General features: G+C 39.7%; 2 protein-coding genes across 4 annotated transcripts in view; one reads left to right on the top strand and one right to left on the bottom strand.

Moving 5' to 3' along the window:
• The first annotated feature begins 237 nt into the window (after nucleotides 1-237).
• LOC139948447 (uncharacterized) lies at nucleotides 238-6047 on the top strand. The gene is made up of 2 exons (XM_071946592.1): nucleotides 238-341; nucleotides 3056-6047. Exon 2 carries the CDS (start codon nucleotides 3085-3087, stop codon nucleotides 4783-4785), a length of 1701 nt encoding a protein of 566 aa, XP_071802693.1. The 5' UTR covers nucleotides 238-341; nucleotides 3056-3084; the 3' UTR covers nucleotides 4786-6047.
• A 421-nt stretch (nucleotides 6048-6468) lies between these two features.
• LOC139948077 (cation channel sperm-associated auxiliary subunit beta-like) overlaps nucleotides 6469-17996 on the bottom strand; it is an 81780-nt gene continuing 70252 nt past the window's right edge. For 2 of the 3 annotated variants that reach the window (XM_071946102.1, XM_071946103.1), the window contains exons 19-29: nucleotides 17205-17341; nucleotides 14753-14835; nucleotides 13337-13486; nucleotides 11326-11456; nucleotides 10755-10952; nucleotides 10426-10536; nucleotides 9666-9776; nucleotides 9115-9253; nucleotides 8576-8679; nucleotides 8073-8147; nucleotides 6469-7588 (exon numbers count right to left, since the gene is read on the bottom strand). In XM_071946102.1, the coding sequence (XP_071802203.1) occupies nucleotides 7391-7588; nucleotides 8073-8147; nucleotides 8576-8679; nucleotides 9115-9253; nucleotides 9666-9776; nucleotides 10426-10536; nucleotides 10755-10952; nucleotides 11326-11456; nucleotides 13337-13486; nucleotides 14753-14835; nucleotides 17205-17341 (1437 nt within the window). In that variant the 3' untranslated portion in view covers nucleotides 6469-7390. The remainder of the gene's footprint in view (nucleotides 7589-8072; nucleotides 8148-8575; nucleotides 8680-9114; nucleotides 9254-9665; nucleotides 9777-10425; nucleotides 10537-10754; nucleotides 10953-11325; nucleotides 11457-13336; nucleotides 13487-14752; nucleotides 14836-17204; nucleotides 17342-17996) is intronic. The other variant, XM_071946105.1, reaches the window with a different exon arrangement.

The raw sequence follows: 17996 nt of genomic DNA, 5'->3' as shown, positions 1-17996 counted from the left end.
ACACTGAAAAAAAAATCACTAGTGCCCAATACTGAAATTTGAGCGAAAGCTTGAACAAATTGCTAGGGGTTATTTTTGTATCATATTTTGGCCAAAACGCAAAACGGGGATTGCTCCGTGGAACAATAATTGATTCCGTGGAACTTGATGCCACTTATAACTAGAACTAGTACAAGCCGTGCACAGCGCCCTCAAGGTTGAGCTCCGTTAATGTAATTAACCTATGACCCTTTGTAGCGTTAGTCCGCCATTCATCGTCCGGAGGAATAGGAAGATGTGAGCCAATTTATGATAGATAATTGATAATTCTTGTACATTCAACGCTGCGTTTACCGTTAATAGTGAGTATAAAATTGTAGTATTTATTGGATTGAGGTAAATCCGCAACATTGTCATTCAAAGCGTAGAATAGGCCCCAAAATGCCGGATTGGTTCCTTGCTCTAAACTAACTATGGCTATGGCTGGGTTCATAAATAAGACTAAGAGTAGTTGGTTAGACTGAGCATGGGAGGAAGGCTATATTCCTTCCTCCATGGTTTGAGCATGGAGGTAGAATTTTCTAAACTTCCACAAGTCCTGCATTGTTGATTCGTTGATTTGTTGTTGTTGACAGTTCATTCGTGTGTGACCGTAATGCGTGTTTAGGAGGGATGTATTTGGGCAGCCATGGAGGAATTACAGTCATTTGACCAGTTCGGGATCATTGACCAGTTCGGGATCACTTCAACTTTGCAATAACCAAATAATTATATCATTTCTCATTATTACCAATTTCTGTTGATAAATGTGAAAATTAACATCCATTAAACCAACAAACCCAAAATAAGGTGCCAAACATCATCAGCAAATAAATTATGGCCGTTTTCCTGAAGGTTGTCTGCAAAATTTGTCATTTTTTTGTTGAAAAATGTTGGTTGAAAAACACTGTTAAAACTTCTTACCTTTAGAATTGGAGTGCCGGGGCAAAAAATATTTATGTAAAATGATAAGAATGTGTAAAAAACATTCCTGTAATTACTGTGCAGTCATCTTGTTGTTTTGAGGAGACGAAGTTACCAAAATCTTCTTTGAGGGGGCAACTTACCCTTGACCAGTTCGGGATCACTTAACATCTCATTGCGTCAAATGGTGCCACACTAACTTACTAAGTCTGGTAAAATCATACTACTGCAGTAGAAAGTTTATTTAGTTGATTTTGAGAGACATTACTTCAACAAATTCTTGTAGATTTTTTATTTTGTGAGAAAATTAAGCTTGGAGGGGTCAATAATGCTTTTTAGGTTCGCTTCACTTTTTCATTTGCCTTTGCTGTTGTTTTGTGGTTTTGTCGCTGGGTTTTTGCGCTGCTATTGAAGACACTTGCATGACATTCACTAAAGAAAGGAAGTCCAAGTCCATGCCAACACACCTCTGATGTGTCGTGTCCTTGAGAGACAGTTTTATGAATGGGAGTATGGGTTTGCAATAAAGGGCACTCTACTGATTCAGAATAGATTCAACTGATCCTGAACTGGTCAAACAGGTGACGATACTTTTCTCAAAGCCTCTTCAAAAGAACTTATCTTTTTTTGTCAGTGAATACTTGGTGAGTCTTATGACATGTTTAGGTAAACTGATAAACTTTTTTGTTTAAGATATCAAAGAGATTGCAACAAAAAACCATGTGAATTCAAGAAGTGATCCAGAACTGGTCAAACGACTGTACTCAAGGCAAGGGGCAGCAGACTGTTCAAGAATCAAGTTTTCTATTAAATAAATTTTTATTCTAGGTTTTAAAAGAATATCACTGTTTATTAGGCCTATTATTTATATGAAACAAGTGTTGTGTAAGTTAAAGACACTGGACACTATTGGTAATTGTAAAAAACCAGTCTTCTCACTTGGTGTATATCAAATACATACAACGACAACCCTGTGAAAATTTGAGCTCAATCGGTCATCAAAGTTGCGAGATATTAATGAAAGAAAAAACACCATTGTCACCAGAAGTTGTGTGCTTTTATATGCTTGATTTCGAGACCTCAAATTCCAAGACTAAGACCAAGAGGTCTCGAAATCAAATTCGTGGAAAATTACTTCTTTCTCGAAAACTACTTCACTTCAGAGGGAGCTGTTTCTCACAATGTTTTATACTATCAACCTCTCCCCATTCATTACTCGTAATCAAGAAAGGTTTTATGATGATAATTATTTTCAGCAATTACCAATAACATAGTGTCCACTGCCTTTAAGTAAGATTATAACACACCTCTTGCTTGTTTTGTATTCTGGTTGGCTGAAACATGGTCATGTGAGATGAACTAAATAGGCTAGTGATCGCGCGCGCGTATTTGCAGGAATAGTACTAGAGCGGGCACTAGTCTTTGCAAATAGTGCACGCGGTAACAGCGCCCTCTCTTGACTTGAACCGTGAACAAACTACAAAATTCCTTTTTCTGTTCTTATTTGACATTTTAAGACCGAGCTGTGTTATAAAACACATTTTGACGGGTATATTTTGGTAACTAGTGTACGTCTATTCCCCCTCGGGCCTGTGAGTGACCAGAAGAGGGGCCTATTTCCCTCGGCCTCGGGAAATAGGTGGCTCTTGTGGTCACTCAAAGTCCCTCGTGGGAATAGACGTATACTAGTTGCCTCGTTGCCAGTCAATATGTATATACTAACTAAAGACAGTTCTAAGCAACAGACAGTGTACTTTCATCATGTTATTGTTAATCTGTGTGTGTGATCTTTCTAAGTACTAATAGTGTTTTCTTTAAAATTCTGTAATGTTCCTTTAAATTAAAAACAGTTAATGGCATTTTAAATTATGGAGGTCCCGTTGCGGAAAACAAAATTGCTTCTCGACATTTTGAAAGCTGTATAAAAAATATTGAGTAAACACTCCACTTAATCCTCTGTTAATATCACTGATCAAAACTGTGATTCCAAGGTATTAACGTTGTTGAAAAGTCATTCTCAAAAGTACAACTTGTTTTTGTCAAGCAGAGAATACCAAACAAATCTTGTTGTCATATTGAATTGTAACCAGTTTGTTCTCAACCTATTTTCCAGATCCAAGTTTCTATTTACCAAAATCATCAATGGACTTCAACCGGATTGAAGCTGAGGAGAGGCATATCTTTAAGCTATGGACGCTTTGCCGTGTCTGCGGCCAAGCTGGAGAGAAGTTACAGTACTGCTTAGATAACTACAATGATCTACTCCATGAGCTGTATTCCCTCGACACCAGTAAGGATGACCCTGCCATTCATCCACAGATGGTCTGCCAGAATTGTCGCGTGACCCTCCAGCCTTATTTAAAGAAGGTCCCAAAGTCAAAGATTGGTAAGGCACGCTTCCCATCTCTCCCAGCATTGTACACTTTCAAGAGACACAGTGAGGAGTGCGATGTTTGTGACCGAGCCTCTGGCTTGCTGCCCAAGAGGAAACTCTCTATGGATTTGTTAGAGGTCTCACTCTCCAAGGCACCGAGACAAGATGCTGGTCCTGAGGAGGGCGATGGGGTAGTTGGCAATGCTTCAGCACAGAGTAAAGGAAGCCTTGATGAGCTAGGAGCGTCACATGAATCGGACAGAGCTCAAGTCCTTCTTCAAGCTATCCAGGGGGCCATTGGGGAAGAAGTTACCATCGATAACGCAGACGAGGTGATGGACAGACCTGATGAACAAGAAGGCTTTACTAAGTACGTCTACCTCAACATGATCCGCAGGTTCAAAGCTCGTGGTATCAAAGAAGACAAGACTGGTTACAGTGTCGACGTCAGTCGTTTTAGACAGAAAAACTTTGCGTCCACTTTCCTGACCTGTTCACTCTGCAAACGTCTCCCACTGAAACCAGTGACGACCGAGTGTAAGCACGTCTTCTGTGAGACCTGCATCAGTGATTGGTTAAACTTTGGTAATGTGTGTCCCAAATGTGAGGAGGTGATCGTGGAACTTTCTGATGCTTCCGAACAACTGAAACACCTGTACCTGCTCCTAGACGCCCCTTGTTCTTTTGCCAGCAAAGGATGCGAAATGAAACTAACACCATTTGAAATAAACAAACATGAAAAGGAATGTCCGTACAGCGGCAAAACAGACCAGTCGGACTCGAGTGATGAGGACGAATCAGAGCAGCAGGAATCGGTAGAAAACACCGACAAGTTTCCTCCTCGAAAGAAGAAGTCCTTGAGGTTTGTCACACAGAGAGTGGCCACAAGTAGAACAGAAGAACTAACAGAGTTTGTGGAGAACATGTGCGCAGCAGGCACGGAAGACAAAGTGGATGTTTTATTTTACATGCTAAAAGATGCTCTGTTTGATTGCGAAGACCCCCGTGCTAAGGATGTAGATTTTCTATGGCGAAATAAGCGGAAATCGTTGCTGATCAGGCCAAAAGGACGACGGGCAGCTGCACCAATTCCTCTACCGAGGCCCCAGAGACAAGTCAGTCGGAGAAAGGGTACTCCTAGGAAGAGGGGTCGACCAAGAAAAACAGTTGAAGTGTGTGTGGCCAGTGATCCAGATCTTGACGAAGAAGCCCAAGAGGTTGAAGATGACAGAGAAGACACCGATGCAACTTGGAAACCACCCTCTGGTGTTGGGAGGAGGCAAGGAGGAGGTGACACAGAAGAATCAATGGAGGAAGATGGAGATAAAGAAAAGGAATCAGAGACAATTAATTCTAGCGAAACAGAGACTGGTGCGGACCAGGGGATCACCAATACTAACATTCTTGTTGTGCAAGTTGTTGAGGGGAGTGCACAAGGAACAGATGGACCATCAGTCAGTATTTTGTAGATAGTCTTTTGCACTTTCATTGCTCTGCTGGCCACCAAATTCTGTGCTAGCAATCACCATGCTAAAGGGTAAGCGCCAAATTTCTGCGTTAGCATTGTAAGTGAAGAGTGTCTAATAACGTGGAGTATGCATGTGCACAAGCAAACCACTCCTGCTTACAATACCTCACTGTGAAATTTTTCATAAAATAACGCCAAATTGAGCTCAAACATTTCTAAATGAGCTGAGATTAGTGACAGCTGGGGAAAAATCGTTGCACAAAAATGTTGTTTTCTATTTTTAAAAATGATTTTCTCTTTGAAAAGTAATTTCATCTCTTGAAGGTACAATAAGTGGAGGGAGGCCAGAGTATTGGCATTGTATATGGGGCTATGGTAGTAGTGCTACAAAACTTAGCTTGTTCAAAAAGTCCAATGAACAAAGACTTCTTCCATGTTTGATCTTTTGGTATGGATTTAATTGCTCGCCTAAAACTCCTTTTGTAATCATATTTTGATATAAGTTTGTATTGTGAGTCTGTCTGTAAAAATTGCTTAGGGTTTTGGTGTGCTTTCCATGTTATAAAATTTGTTTGGAAAAAAGGGGAATTTGCTATTTGAAAAGCTTGTTAAATGTAACTACATGTACTGCCAAATAAAAAGTCAGGCAATTGTGTAAAAAGAGCACAGCAAGATACTATGTTTATCAAATACTTCAATATATTGTTTGAGGTAAGAATGGTTGATTGTATGATAATACGGGGGTACATTTGATATACTGTCATTGTTAGAGGTAAATGTACTGCACAGGTTTGGTGGAGTTGACAAAATGGTAGCAGACATGGCAGAAAGTGTAATGATTTATGTGATCAACTTCCAGAAATGAAATTGCAAACCTGTGCAAATTTGGGATTAAATTCATGTTTTGAGTCCAGGGAAATTAGTGAAAAACCATGCACAATTTTCGGTTTAGGTTTTAAGATACAGTTTTCTTGAATATGCACTTCATAATCGGTAAGCTTTCAGACTACAATCAAATGATTACATTTGTTATATCCTTACCAATCCTCTACACATATATAATACCTACATGTATAGACTGTATCAAGTTTACCCCTTTGTTGCTATGAAATTGGCCATATACAGTAGTAGGGCAAGCCGTGTGCGTACACCAATGAAGCACGCACTGTTCCCCGTTTGATTTCTTTGTGATGCACGCACACACACGCTCACAGGCGCCATGTTGTGAGCAGCTATTTGAATGGTCATGTCATATTCCATAGACAGATGATGTGAGGGGGGGGGGGGAGATGGACAGATGATTCGGGGAGGGGGGGGGGGGAGATAGACAGATGATGTGGGGAGGGGGGGGGGAGGAGATAGACAGATGATGTGAGGGGGAGATGGACAGATGATGTGGGGAGGGGGGGGAGGAGATGGACAGATGATGTGGGGAGGGGGAGGAGATGGACAGATGATGTGGGGAGGGGGGAGGAGATAGACAGATGATGTGAGGAGGGGGGAGATGGACAGATGATGTGGGGAGGGGGGAGGAGATAGACAGATGATGTGAGGAGGGGGGAGATGGACAGATGATGTGGGGAGGGGGGGGAGGAGCACAGTGATTCCTCTAGATGTGGACTTGTAAGAAAAAAAAGAACAATTGGAAAATGAGAAATGACCAGATTAAAAGAAACCAAGGAAGAGCATTTGCAAACAAGATCTATTACTTATTTATTTCAGTGTTAATGAATGCACTTTTATAAAAAAACACCCCATAATTATAAAAAGGAGAGCATTTGTAAATGACCTCTCTTTTTATGCTCACCTTTTTCTAACTAGTTCATAAACAATTTAAATTTTAACACGTTGGACGAAATTTACAAAGAAGGCATCTCAGAATACTTGTATTTAAACAACCTGGGTCTCTGTATAATAAATAACAACAATGTAAAATGTTTAAAATTGATTCAAAACTGGCAAGAAATAGGAATCTAAGACAATTCTTTGGAAGAAGGTATTATTTCAGACAACATACACATTTATATCTTTTCCTGCTAACATCTTTTTCACAAAAATGTAAATTCTCAACGTTTATGGATTTATTTTTACCCCACTTCAAAAGACCAAGAATTCAGTGAGATATCTCAAACAAATACTTACTTCCCGCCCCCCACCCATTTACATAAATCTGAAAAAAAATTGCACAACATTTGTTTAACTGGAATGTCAACTGCAACAATCAATTGTAAAACTTTTAAAAATCCAAATTTAGATCAAACTCATCAATTATGATTAGAACAACTTACACTTATCATATTAAAATTTGGTCATGTTCCCTGTAGACAAAACACATCCATGAGTACTTATTATCATTTCACAAAAAGGGGCCAGACTGTTTGGAATTAAACATGGATTGAACAATATACATATAAAAAAAAAAACAGAGGAAATATCACGAGGAACAATAATCAGTACTTGGAATATATAACCTGAGAAGCGTTACTTTGAAGTAAAATGCTTTATATTATTGAAAGCTCCTAAAGGCTTCCAACCAAAAGAGTGTATTGAGAAGCATTACCTTCACTTTAGTAGACAGGATATTATGTCTTGAATGTAGAGGCTGTCTACTTGGTAGCGTGCATATGCTCCTCTGGGCCATGGGGATCCATACACTTGGATCCAATCTTCCTGATACGAGTCCGATGATGTGAGTGGAGGTAATACAAATAGACTGAGAACAACACCCCACCTATCACTACACTGGTTACAGCTATCACTATCATCTGGGTAGGGTTAGGCAGCGGTGCCATGTCAATGTAAACCTAAACCAAAACAACATTTTATTTTTGTTAAAATGAAGGAACAGTCTCCAGTGTTTGAAACTTGTTACTGTCAAATTAATTCATAAATTCATGGTTACACTCTAAAATTCAGAGTTGGATTTGGATTCTAGGTATTTCTAGTATACATTGAGATTTTCTTAAACAAATTTCCATAAATAAATAAACTGGGATTGCCATATTAAAGATGAAATTCCAGGCTTTAACACCATCCAGAAAGCGTCTTTTAAGCAACTGTTGCTTGTTTTACATCCTTGGAGTCTACTTGTGGACAAATGGTAAATGTTGTGATAGCTTAAAACACTCTGTAGCTAACTGGCTCCCTAACTCCTCTCCATTAACCAAGACCATAGTTGTGAGAACATTAGTTCAATGTCACAAGAATAAGGAGAGAGTCGCAATGTCATTGTCATCAGGACAAACATTTAATGAATTGTCCACAAGTCTATATTGCAGATGTACTTACCTGAACTTCATCCTGTAGCCTGCAGTAGGAAAATCCTTGGATGACTGTAGCCCTGAAGTGGTACAGCCCTGAACCCTAAAAAGCAAGCATTCATCTACTGAAAATGGATTTGGTAATAACAGTACAAAATAGAGTAAAGTACAGGAGAAGCTGCCATTCCCAAATAAAGCACAGCTACCCCCTGGACATGGGTAGGACTGGAGAACATGGAAGTCCCTCTCTAGACTGCGTACAATAGTGGGACAACGCAAGACAACCATTGGGGATATACCGGTGATGACACCGTTTGCGATTGTGGCACATCACCCTATGTGATGTATGCCACACCTTTCTTGATGCCCATCCCTTGGTGAAGTCTATAAGGCTGTGAGATATGTGCCCGATCCTGGCAGTTATGCCCCTGTGTCTATAGGTCTAGTCATGCCCCTGCCCTCCCACACACAAGAATAAAGTACAATACCCAAAACAGCTGACTGTTTGATCGACTTGTTCTGCTGACTTACAGTGAGTATCAGCTTGACTGTACTGGGATCAATAAGCTGGCTCTCATTAAGAATCACTGACGTCAAATCAGAACTAATCTTATCCAGGCTTGGGTTGGATTCACCTGGAAATACAAAACAACAGACAAACAAACAATAAATAAAACAGTGTGCTATGGCTGAACAGTCTAGTTCACCAGACCCAAGCACTTGTTTTGTTAGCAGCAGAGTGTTGGTTCGAATCCCTATCATGAGCCATAATTGCTTCATAATTGTTGGGCAGGTAGTGCGTTCTACTCTACCAGCCAGGCTCCTCAGGGATGTTAGCCTATGCTATGCCTCTATTCTTACGGACTGTAAAAGGGGTAACCCTGTTTCAGCCCCAGGAGTAGGTGGCATCTCTCTCTAAAAAAAACTTTAAACAAATAAGTCAATGGCAATAAGTTAGTTTGAGGACACTATTGTAGGGTGTCATGGCCGAGTGGTTTAGAGCATCAAACTCAAGTTGTGGTGGTTAAAGTCACTGAGATGTGGGTTTGAATCCCGGTCATGACACTTACCTTCCACTATGTAGTCAGCTCGTCCATTGACCTCATTCAGTGTGATGACATAGGGTTCCCCTAACTCCACAGTTTTCTTTTCATCTTCTACGATGTGGAACTTCAGGGCCAGTTTGCCTGGATGCAACAGCCTATATGCCTAAATATTATGATATATCCACACACAAAGAATGTTATTGCTACCAAATAGGTCCTTATCACTCAAGAGGGTTAAGATTGATCTTAGGCTGTGTTTCACCCTTACTTGCTGAGCAAGGTGTGATGTCCAAATCAATGTGGTGATACTTACAACACATCTTAAGGTGAATCCTAGCACTATTTGAAATCCAGCCCTGAGAAAATATCGTCTTGCTTGCAACAATTTGGCCTAAATTCAGAAGGGGTAAGTGGTACACGCCTGGTGGTATTCTATAAACAAGGAGCCATACCTAGGTGGGATAGTGTTAGAGTACGTCAGGTAACCATGGGTAAAAAAACCTCCTGGGGCCTCTAGAGCTGCATTCAATAGGGATGAGAGACAGAGTATGTAAAAGGCTTTAGTTGCTACTTACTCTCTGTCTACAGTCAGTGTATCTCTCTAATGAGGATAGCTTCATAGCATCAGTGCAGCCACAGTCTGCTCTACTGGCTTTGCCATGGCATTGCTTGTACACACCAGTGTCCTACCAAGATAAATAAGCACTCATTAGTATAGTCCTTCAGTCTCTGAGCTGATGAGGTTTACAAGATGAGATTTAAGTAGTTTAGGTTTGCGTTAACGCCCTTTGAAAATCTCTTCTGAGTAGTGTTGGTTTTTACAACGAGCTAAGACCAATCTTAAGCTGTGTATCAAGCCTAGTAGCTAAGGAAAGTGAATTGTCACAATACACATCACTATGGTGATACTGACAACTCATCTAAAGATGAATCCTGGTGCTTTGTGAAATCAATCCTTAGGGTTGCGTTTTCGTGGTCATAAATCAGTAACTGTTTCAGTTGAACTAACCCCCCCTGTTAAACTGGATAGTCATCCCACTTGAACCCCCCCCCCCTCTTAAAAAAAGAAGAAGAAAAAAAACACAAAAAAACAACACCTTTACTTGTATTCAACTTGACACGAGACACTAATGGTCCAGAGGAAATCCTAATTAAACTGGATTAGAAAACACACTATGGGAAATGATAGCAGATTGAAAGAAAGCTTCGAAGGAATCGATGATGGGATAGATGAGTAGGACAGACAGACAAAACAAAAGACCAACACATAGATTAGATGTAGGCCTACCTACATGTAGCCGCTCGGCCAAGACATCATTTAAAAGTTAGCAGTACCTTGGATATCTGATAGATGTCTCTTGGTCTTGGGAGACCAGGGTCAGCGTTGTATACATTATAACTAGTAGGGATGGAAATACCAAGAGGTGACGGCGGCCGGTAGTTAACCTGAAGAACAAAATCATCCACTATTCAAACATCTAGTTTTTGCAATCAATTTAGAAAGTGCTCTTCGCTAAGGGGGCTATATGGACAATATGGCATTATGGCATGTACAATGGAATGACATCATACTTAATAAAAAACCTAGAATTACACAGTGAAAAAAGAATAATTCCATTTTTAGCACCCTCTCCATTGGTCAGATTATAAGATTATCCACTTACCGGAATATCAGTAAGGACAGGTCTTTCCTTATTGTCTTTTGGAGCACCGTACAACAACTCTTGCTGTGTCAGTTGGGGCTCGTACACGTAATGAAGGTGCTTCGTGGGTGGACAAGTTGCCTTGAATGTTAGGGTGAATGATGTACGAGTGCACGCAAGGGATGCTTCTGGAAGGTTAAAGGTCACGGCAGATGACCCCTAAAGTGGGAATTGGGTTAATGTGGATTAGTGACTACAGACGAAGTTGGTTCGACCCACAAAAGGAGAGCCACAGCTTTTTATTTAAAAAAGAAACTAATATTTCATCCAAACAGGCCACATCCATGTGTTTTTACAACACTTGTTTAACATCTCAGAAGTGAATCAAAAGCTAAACGAGTGTGAAATTTCATTAAGAAATCTATCAACATCCCCCCAGTTTACAGACATTTTCCATTTCAACTTTTGAAGCTCCAGTAAATCAACTAATACTCTCACACATGGTCCCAATCACCGGGTTTCCACTATGGACCGTGTTTACGAGGATATACGCGATCTTTTTTTCCCCCTGCTTCTTGGTTATAATTCTCACCTTCCCATATAAGCGGTTTTTGACGGTCATCAAAATCTTTTCCGAGCCGTGCTTATCCTTGACGTAATTGGAGCTTACGCTGATCACGCTGGGGTTGGCCACACGAAAATACATCAAGGGCTCATTGGTGACTGCATGTGGGGGAAAGGGGAAGGGAGGAAAAAATAGGCTCATTCGGTGGATGATTGAGTGTGGGGAAATTGGACCAGTTGTTATGTCAACACTTTTTAATGGGAGTCAGGAATCGAGGAAGGAAAAAGAGATGAAAGTCATGAAAGATGCGAGGAGTTGATATTCAACTTATTTATATTTTTTGTGTATTAATTTTCCCTTTCCGTTTCTTTTTAGCAGGATGCCGTATTGATTTGGCATGACGAGTGGGATCTGTTGATGTACATAAACATGTCAGGATCTTGTAAGATCTTGGGGTTTTGATACCGTCGGTTGCCGGAGGCACTTTATTTGTGAGTTAGTGCAATACTTTGTAATATCACAAGTCTAACACCTCCTTCATGAAACAATAATACAGAACCACCACTACTCAAAAAAGAATTACACATGGTGCTACTGCAAACCTCACCTAATTATACTCACATCATGCAAAGTTTCAAATCCTACTTAATACTGTCATTTAGTAATTCTTGTAGTGAGGCCAAGAACTCCCATAAAAGTGAACTTAGTCTCTTAAAAAGGCTCGCCCTCCAACAGAAAAGAAAGGATGTTTCTGATTATCCCGATCTACAGCTGTTGATCCAGCAACTTCTACTCAAATCAAATGGATTAACACTCATTCATGGACTGATGTCATAACTGTGTCTCTCTTTATAACATCTGCCTTTAAAACACGTTTTGAAATCAGCCACTGACTATATTAAGAAGTCATTTTTGTGGCCTCTACTCAACACTGCTGACATCCAGAAAGCGACTTTTCTTTATTAATAGTACACTTTGTGGCTAATATTATTAATTGGCAAGTTTGTTGCACTATAGTTGACTCTTTAGCTTGTTGCAGTGAATCAGTCGGTTTAGGGCGGTACTTCACCTTCCATCTCTGTGACTCAGGTTTGAATCCAATTGGGGCAACTATTGTGGATTGGGTTTTCAGTCTCTACCTTCCATCTCTGTGACTTAGGTTTGAATCCAATTGGAGCAACTATTGTGGATTGGGTTTTCAGTCTCTACCTTCCATCTCTGTGACTTAGGTTTGAATCCAATTGGAGCAACTATTGTGGATTGGGTTTTCAGTCTCTACCTTCCATCTCTGTGACTCAGGTTTGAATCCAATTGGAGCAACTATTGTGGATTGGGTTTTCAGTCTCTACCTTCCATCTCTGTGACTCAGGTTTGAATCCAATTGGCGCAACTATTGTGGATTGGGTTTTCAGTCTCTACCTTCCATCTCTGTGACTCAGGTTTGAATCCAATTGGGGCAACTATTGTGGATTGGGTTTTCAGTCTCTACCTTCCATCTCTGTGACTCAGGTTTGAATCCAATTGGCGCAACTATTGTGGATTGGGTTTTCAGTCTCTACCTTCCATCTCTGTGACTCAGGTTTGAATCCAATTGGAGCAACTATTGTGGATTGGGTTTTCAGTCTCTACCTTCCATCTCTGTGACTCAGGTTTGAATCCAATTGGGGCAACTATTGTGGATTGGGTTTTCAGTCTCTACCTTCCATCTCTGTGACTCAGGTTTGAATCCAATAGGAGCAACTATTGTGGATTGGGTTTTCAGTCTCTACCTTCCATCTCTGTGACTCAGGTTTGAATCCAATTGGGGCAACTATTGTGGATTGGGTTTTCAGTCTCTACCTGACTGTGTAACTGAAGCTTCCCTCTTTGTCTTCTACTGGGTAAAGCAGTGATTCATTTGTTCCTTTCTGAACAGTTGTTTATTTATTTTAGATTCATAGGGAGATTGCTTCTTCTTTTCGTCCCCTACTCCTTTCTTTTGAAAGGTGTGTGGAGGGTAGGGGGCTGGTGTACATGTAGATATTGATGCTTTACTTACATCTTTTCCCTTTGAATGTTGCAGTCACAGAGAAGGAGAAGCTGTCCCCAACATCTAGGTGTCTTACTGGATACTTGCTGGCATTGGGGTCAGGGGTCAAGTAGTGCTGACATGACGGCTCCGTCACTGTAAACTGTTCCACTTTGCCACCTAGAAATAATGAAATTTTCCTTCGTAAATCGTCACGTTTTGTAGACAAAACAAGTTCATGGATGCAGGGCTTGAAATTTGGGTAGAAATTCCACAAGACTGCAAAGCTTGTAGCAAAAAAATATTTACTTAAGACTAACATTTTATTGTACAAAGACCAGAATCAAAATGAGTTGAGTAAGCAAAATACAAAATACCTGGACAAAAACAGACAAATACATAACCGGAACATGACAATGAAAATGCAATTACAATGAGTGAGAAAAGGCTAGAGACATAAAATGTGTTGAGATTTGAGTTGAAATTAAAAAGTACTTTTGGAACTAGACATTTTCTTTTGTTTTCAGATGATATTTCCATCAAGGGAACTCAGCAAACTCACAAAAGGGGATATAAACACAAAGCTGACAAAAGCCAATCTCTCCCATAAACAAATCAAGAAGTTGTGATTCAGTAACTAGATAAACAATACTTATTCTAGTCATTGTGAAATCAGCAGTTAGGTTGGTAGGATTTGAACCCTCAACCTTTTGATTTAAAGTCCAGCAGTCTAACCTGGACCTCAGTGATGTTTTTATGTGCAGCGGTAAAACATTCCAGAAAGAGGAGCAGCTGTAGCAAATGCCCTTTTTGCTATATTACAATATTCTAGTGATGTCCACCCCCTTCTCTCTCCCCAAAGAAAGTCAATATAAATAGTTCTGGGTCATCAATTCTGGGTCAATGTGTGGCAATGTCCATTCCACTTAACATAAATGGGGCACATCAGTAAATCAAATGTCCTTTAACCAACTACAGGTGAAAACAAACCTCAGGAAGCTACAAGCTGATGGCCGTATTCCGTCACTATGTTGCCTCAAGGCGTTTGTACAAAGGAATCAAACTGAAGCCAGTGGAACAACCACTTTTCCCCCTGGTTTTCAGGAAAAACATCTAAGCTAAACCTTGGATGTGCCATCTTAGGAATCAGTTTGTGTACTGCAAGACACTTAACCACTAAAGCTGCACCCGTCGGACGGGACATAAAGTCGTAGATTGCATGTGTTGTGTAATGCACGTAAAAAACAACAAGTGCACTTATTGTAGAGAGAAGGGGTTCACCTACAAAGGAATAGGTCTTATACTTCAAAACGTAGCTCTGCATACCTTGCAGGAAAAATACTACAAAAAAATGTCATGTTTGTGAAGTCACATAATATTTCCCCCAAGTCACCTAATATTTCCCCAAGGGTTTGATGCTTCAAATTATCTTTAAAAGTTGTGTACCTGATTTAGTTTTGTAGAGGCCCCAACCTCCGGGCACGATCAGTCCGGCGATTGAGCCAGTGACCCTCTTTAACTTACAGCAGCTGTGAAGAGAAAGACGACAGGAAAACCACCAGGATAACATGTTAGGCAAACATCATGTGAAGGACTCAAAGAATTAAAAAGTTACGGAGAAGAAAGAAAGCAGATGTCATCTGACCTATAAAAAAAATGCATAAATAAGTAGATACTGGTGACGTTGACATCATATAACGTTGACATGAGGACAGTATGACAGTATGAATTCCTAAGTATGATGAATTCTTGAGTTAGAAGCAAACATTGGCTTTTAAAAGTATATAGCATTTAGAGCAACATTTCTCTTTGAGTAATTTGTGGTTATATAAAAATAGGTCAGTTTTATGCCCCCAAATTTGAATCTGAGAAGCGTTACTGTCATTAGGGCATCTCAGATAGTGATTTCTGTTTGAACATTTACAGTGAAATCTCAAAAACGGGAGCACTTTTTGAAATGAAATTTTCACAGCTACTTTTATAAGACGAAATCCATGAAACCGTTCAAAAAACCAAAGGTATACTTTACCAACGGAAAAGTGAAACACCATGACTGCAATTATTTTTAAATAAGTAAAAGCTGTGAAACTTTTTATCTCTCTAGCTCAAAAAACCTGTTTCTATTTCTGACTCATATTTGTGTTTGACACAACTGCATAATATCACACCATAACTTATAAAAGTGGTAATTTCCTTTAATATTTCCAGAGTCCAGCCCCCCTCCCCCCCTAAAAAATAGAAATATGCATATCATCCAAATTATATTACAAGACATATGATGATCCAGCATCCCGGACACGTCGGTTTCAATTTGGACTGACAAATCAGAGAACTATTTACAGCCTTGTCTTGTTTAAGGCTTCCTTGACCACCCATCCCCAAAAAAGTGATCCCTAGTGAAAAACATCTGCCATAACATGTACATGCCATATATGAATGTACCATGCGTTGAATGGCTTGCTGATAAACACGCTATGTGTCGCAGGTCACGAATTCTCTGAATTAAAAAAAAATAAATTAAAAAATAATAATCAAAATCAACTAATGAATGTTATGTTTCTTGAAAAATGACTGATAACTTTTTGTTGGAAAGAAGAATGAGTGCTGGTAAAAATTATTTCTGTAGAGAAAAAAACATATGCTGTATAACATTTCACTGAGTGATGGCAGTAGGTCAAGTCTTTCAGATTCTGTTTCCAATTTCAGTTGACCTCAATATTTCCAAACCTCTTACACAATAACTTCCCACCACATCAATAGTTACATCCCCTTGTCAAAGTTTCTCCTGCTCAAATTATTCACTTCTCAAAAGTTCTTGAGATTTGCACGTAGGCCCTATTTAAATCTTGGCCCCTTGAGACAAACAAAGTTAAAGTATTTTTCAGCCTTGGTTGAGTACATTCCATTTGAACAAACCAAGCAGCAAATCTCTCTGGCCTGCCATGGCTGGTAGAGCAGAATACACTACTTTCCCCATGTTTTATGAAATAACTATGATTTAGTGCCTTGCTCAAGGGAACAAGGGTCATGGCCTGGATTCGAACCCACACTCTGCTGCTGAAAACACTAGAGCTTGGGTTCAGTGAACTAAATCGATTGGCAAAGACATGCCACCAATGTTTTGTTCATGGAAGTAGACTTTCAATATTACAACACTATGCCTTAACTACAAAGTGTTGATCTATAACTGTTATTTGAAGCACCTCTAACAAAGTCTGTCATCTATGCCAACTCCATTTGACACTTATTACTCATAAAACAGAGCATAGTCAAGGATTTTTTCTAACACATTCTTTGACACTTTTTGACTTCTGAAAAAGGAAGATTACGACACCATAGGCGAGATTTACATAATTAGGTAAGGATTAGCGAGTCAGAGGAGATAACCGTGACGAGTTTCAGATGCGCGTTCCCTGGAGGTCTAGTGTCCAACCTTCTGACTGACCCTTTTAATACTCATGAGAGTATTATATCGGACTAGTCATGCTGGTTCCTATGGCAGAAGTTTTGTGGCCCTTTGACAAAATCTGTCTATTTGTTTTCATAAGACAAGAAGAAATTAAAAGGGGATGAAAAGATTTATGATGAAGGTGTTCGGTGAGGAAATGTAGATCCAGTCATAATTTAAAGCGTTGATCAGTCTACAATATAATGAATGGGGAAGTCTGATATAGACATTTTAAAGTAGACTGTGTAGCAGAGAAACCTTTCACTATCAGAGCTCATCAGAATTGCTAGACCACACCCCCTCAAAACAAAGAATCTTGAATTCAGATCAAGTCATAATTCTGCATTAGTGATTGATTTTACACTTTTAATTAGACCGTGCAGCAGGATGTCTCTTTGGACACCCCAGCTTGTTAGAACAGCACTCCCTTCACAACAAAAAACACCCTACCTCTCATCAATAATGTGCGTGACTATAGCATGTCCGTTTGACACCTCCAGTGTCATATTCAAGTGGCGCTGGTCAAACTGGAATCTTCCTTCCTGCTGAAGGCACGCAATGTTTGTCGTGCCGTCGATGGATAATGTCTGTCAAAGGAAAAAATTATGAGTAATAAAATAAAGTTGTATGAATTTTTGTTCTGTCCAATTCCGAGACGGAAGTGGGTTAGAATTGTTGCCAGTGCTCCTCTGTCCTTGTCAATCAGGACAGTTTCCAGATAAATCATAATTTCTGACACAGAATGATGTTTAATTTCTCTCTACAACCTGTGCCTTTTTAAGCAAAATAAATTGTCATAAATTGTGGTAAACCACAACCTCCATCACTCCTGTTGGCCTGTCTTGGCTTGGTTCTCTAGAATGACATCTTCGACAATCGCATCACATATCTACAAATTATATTTATCTTTGAGCTCTGATGTTGACAGGAAATTCAAATTTATTTAGTTTCATATTTTATCAAAGCAAGCTGCTTGGTTTACAGATTTCCTGGGGATCCATCCCTCCCAACTTTCTAATTTAAAAGTCACTTTTGATTTATTTCATAGTACAATTGAACAGAATCCAAATCTGACATTTGTTTAAATGTTTAGTCAAGCCTGCATGACTGCAACAGTTAAGAAAAGCTTGGTCTAGTTTCATTCAAAAGGTGCGTCTTAGGTCAACTTGAGTTTTGTTTGCAGAGTTTTCATAGTGGAGTTTTGCTATGCACCTAGTTTCCAATAAATAGAGTTTTCATGTT

This window comes from Asterias amurensis, chromosome 15 (assembly GCF_032118995.1).
Source record: "Asterias amurensis chromosome 15, ASM3211899v1".
Classification (NCBI taxonomy): Eukaryota; Metazoa; Echinodermata; class Asteroidea; order Forcipulatida; family Asteriidae; genus Asterias; species Asterias amurensis.
The sequence above is the reverse complement of the archived record's forward strand: the minus strand, read 5'-3'. Positions and strand labels throughout refer to the sequence as shown.

Coding starts and splice junctions, on each gene's coding strand:
- LOC139948447 (XM_071946592.1), top strand. CDS start 3,085: ATGGACTTCAACCGGATTGAAGCTGAGGAGAGGCATATCTTTAAGCTA.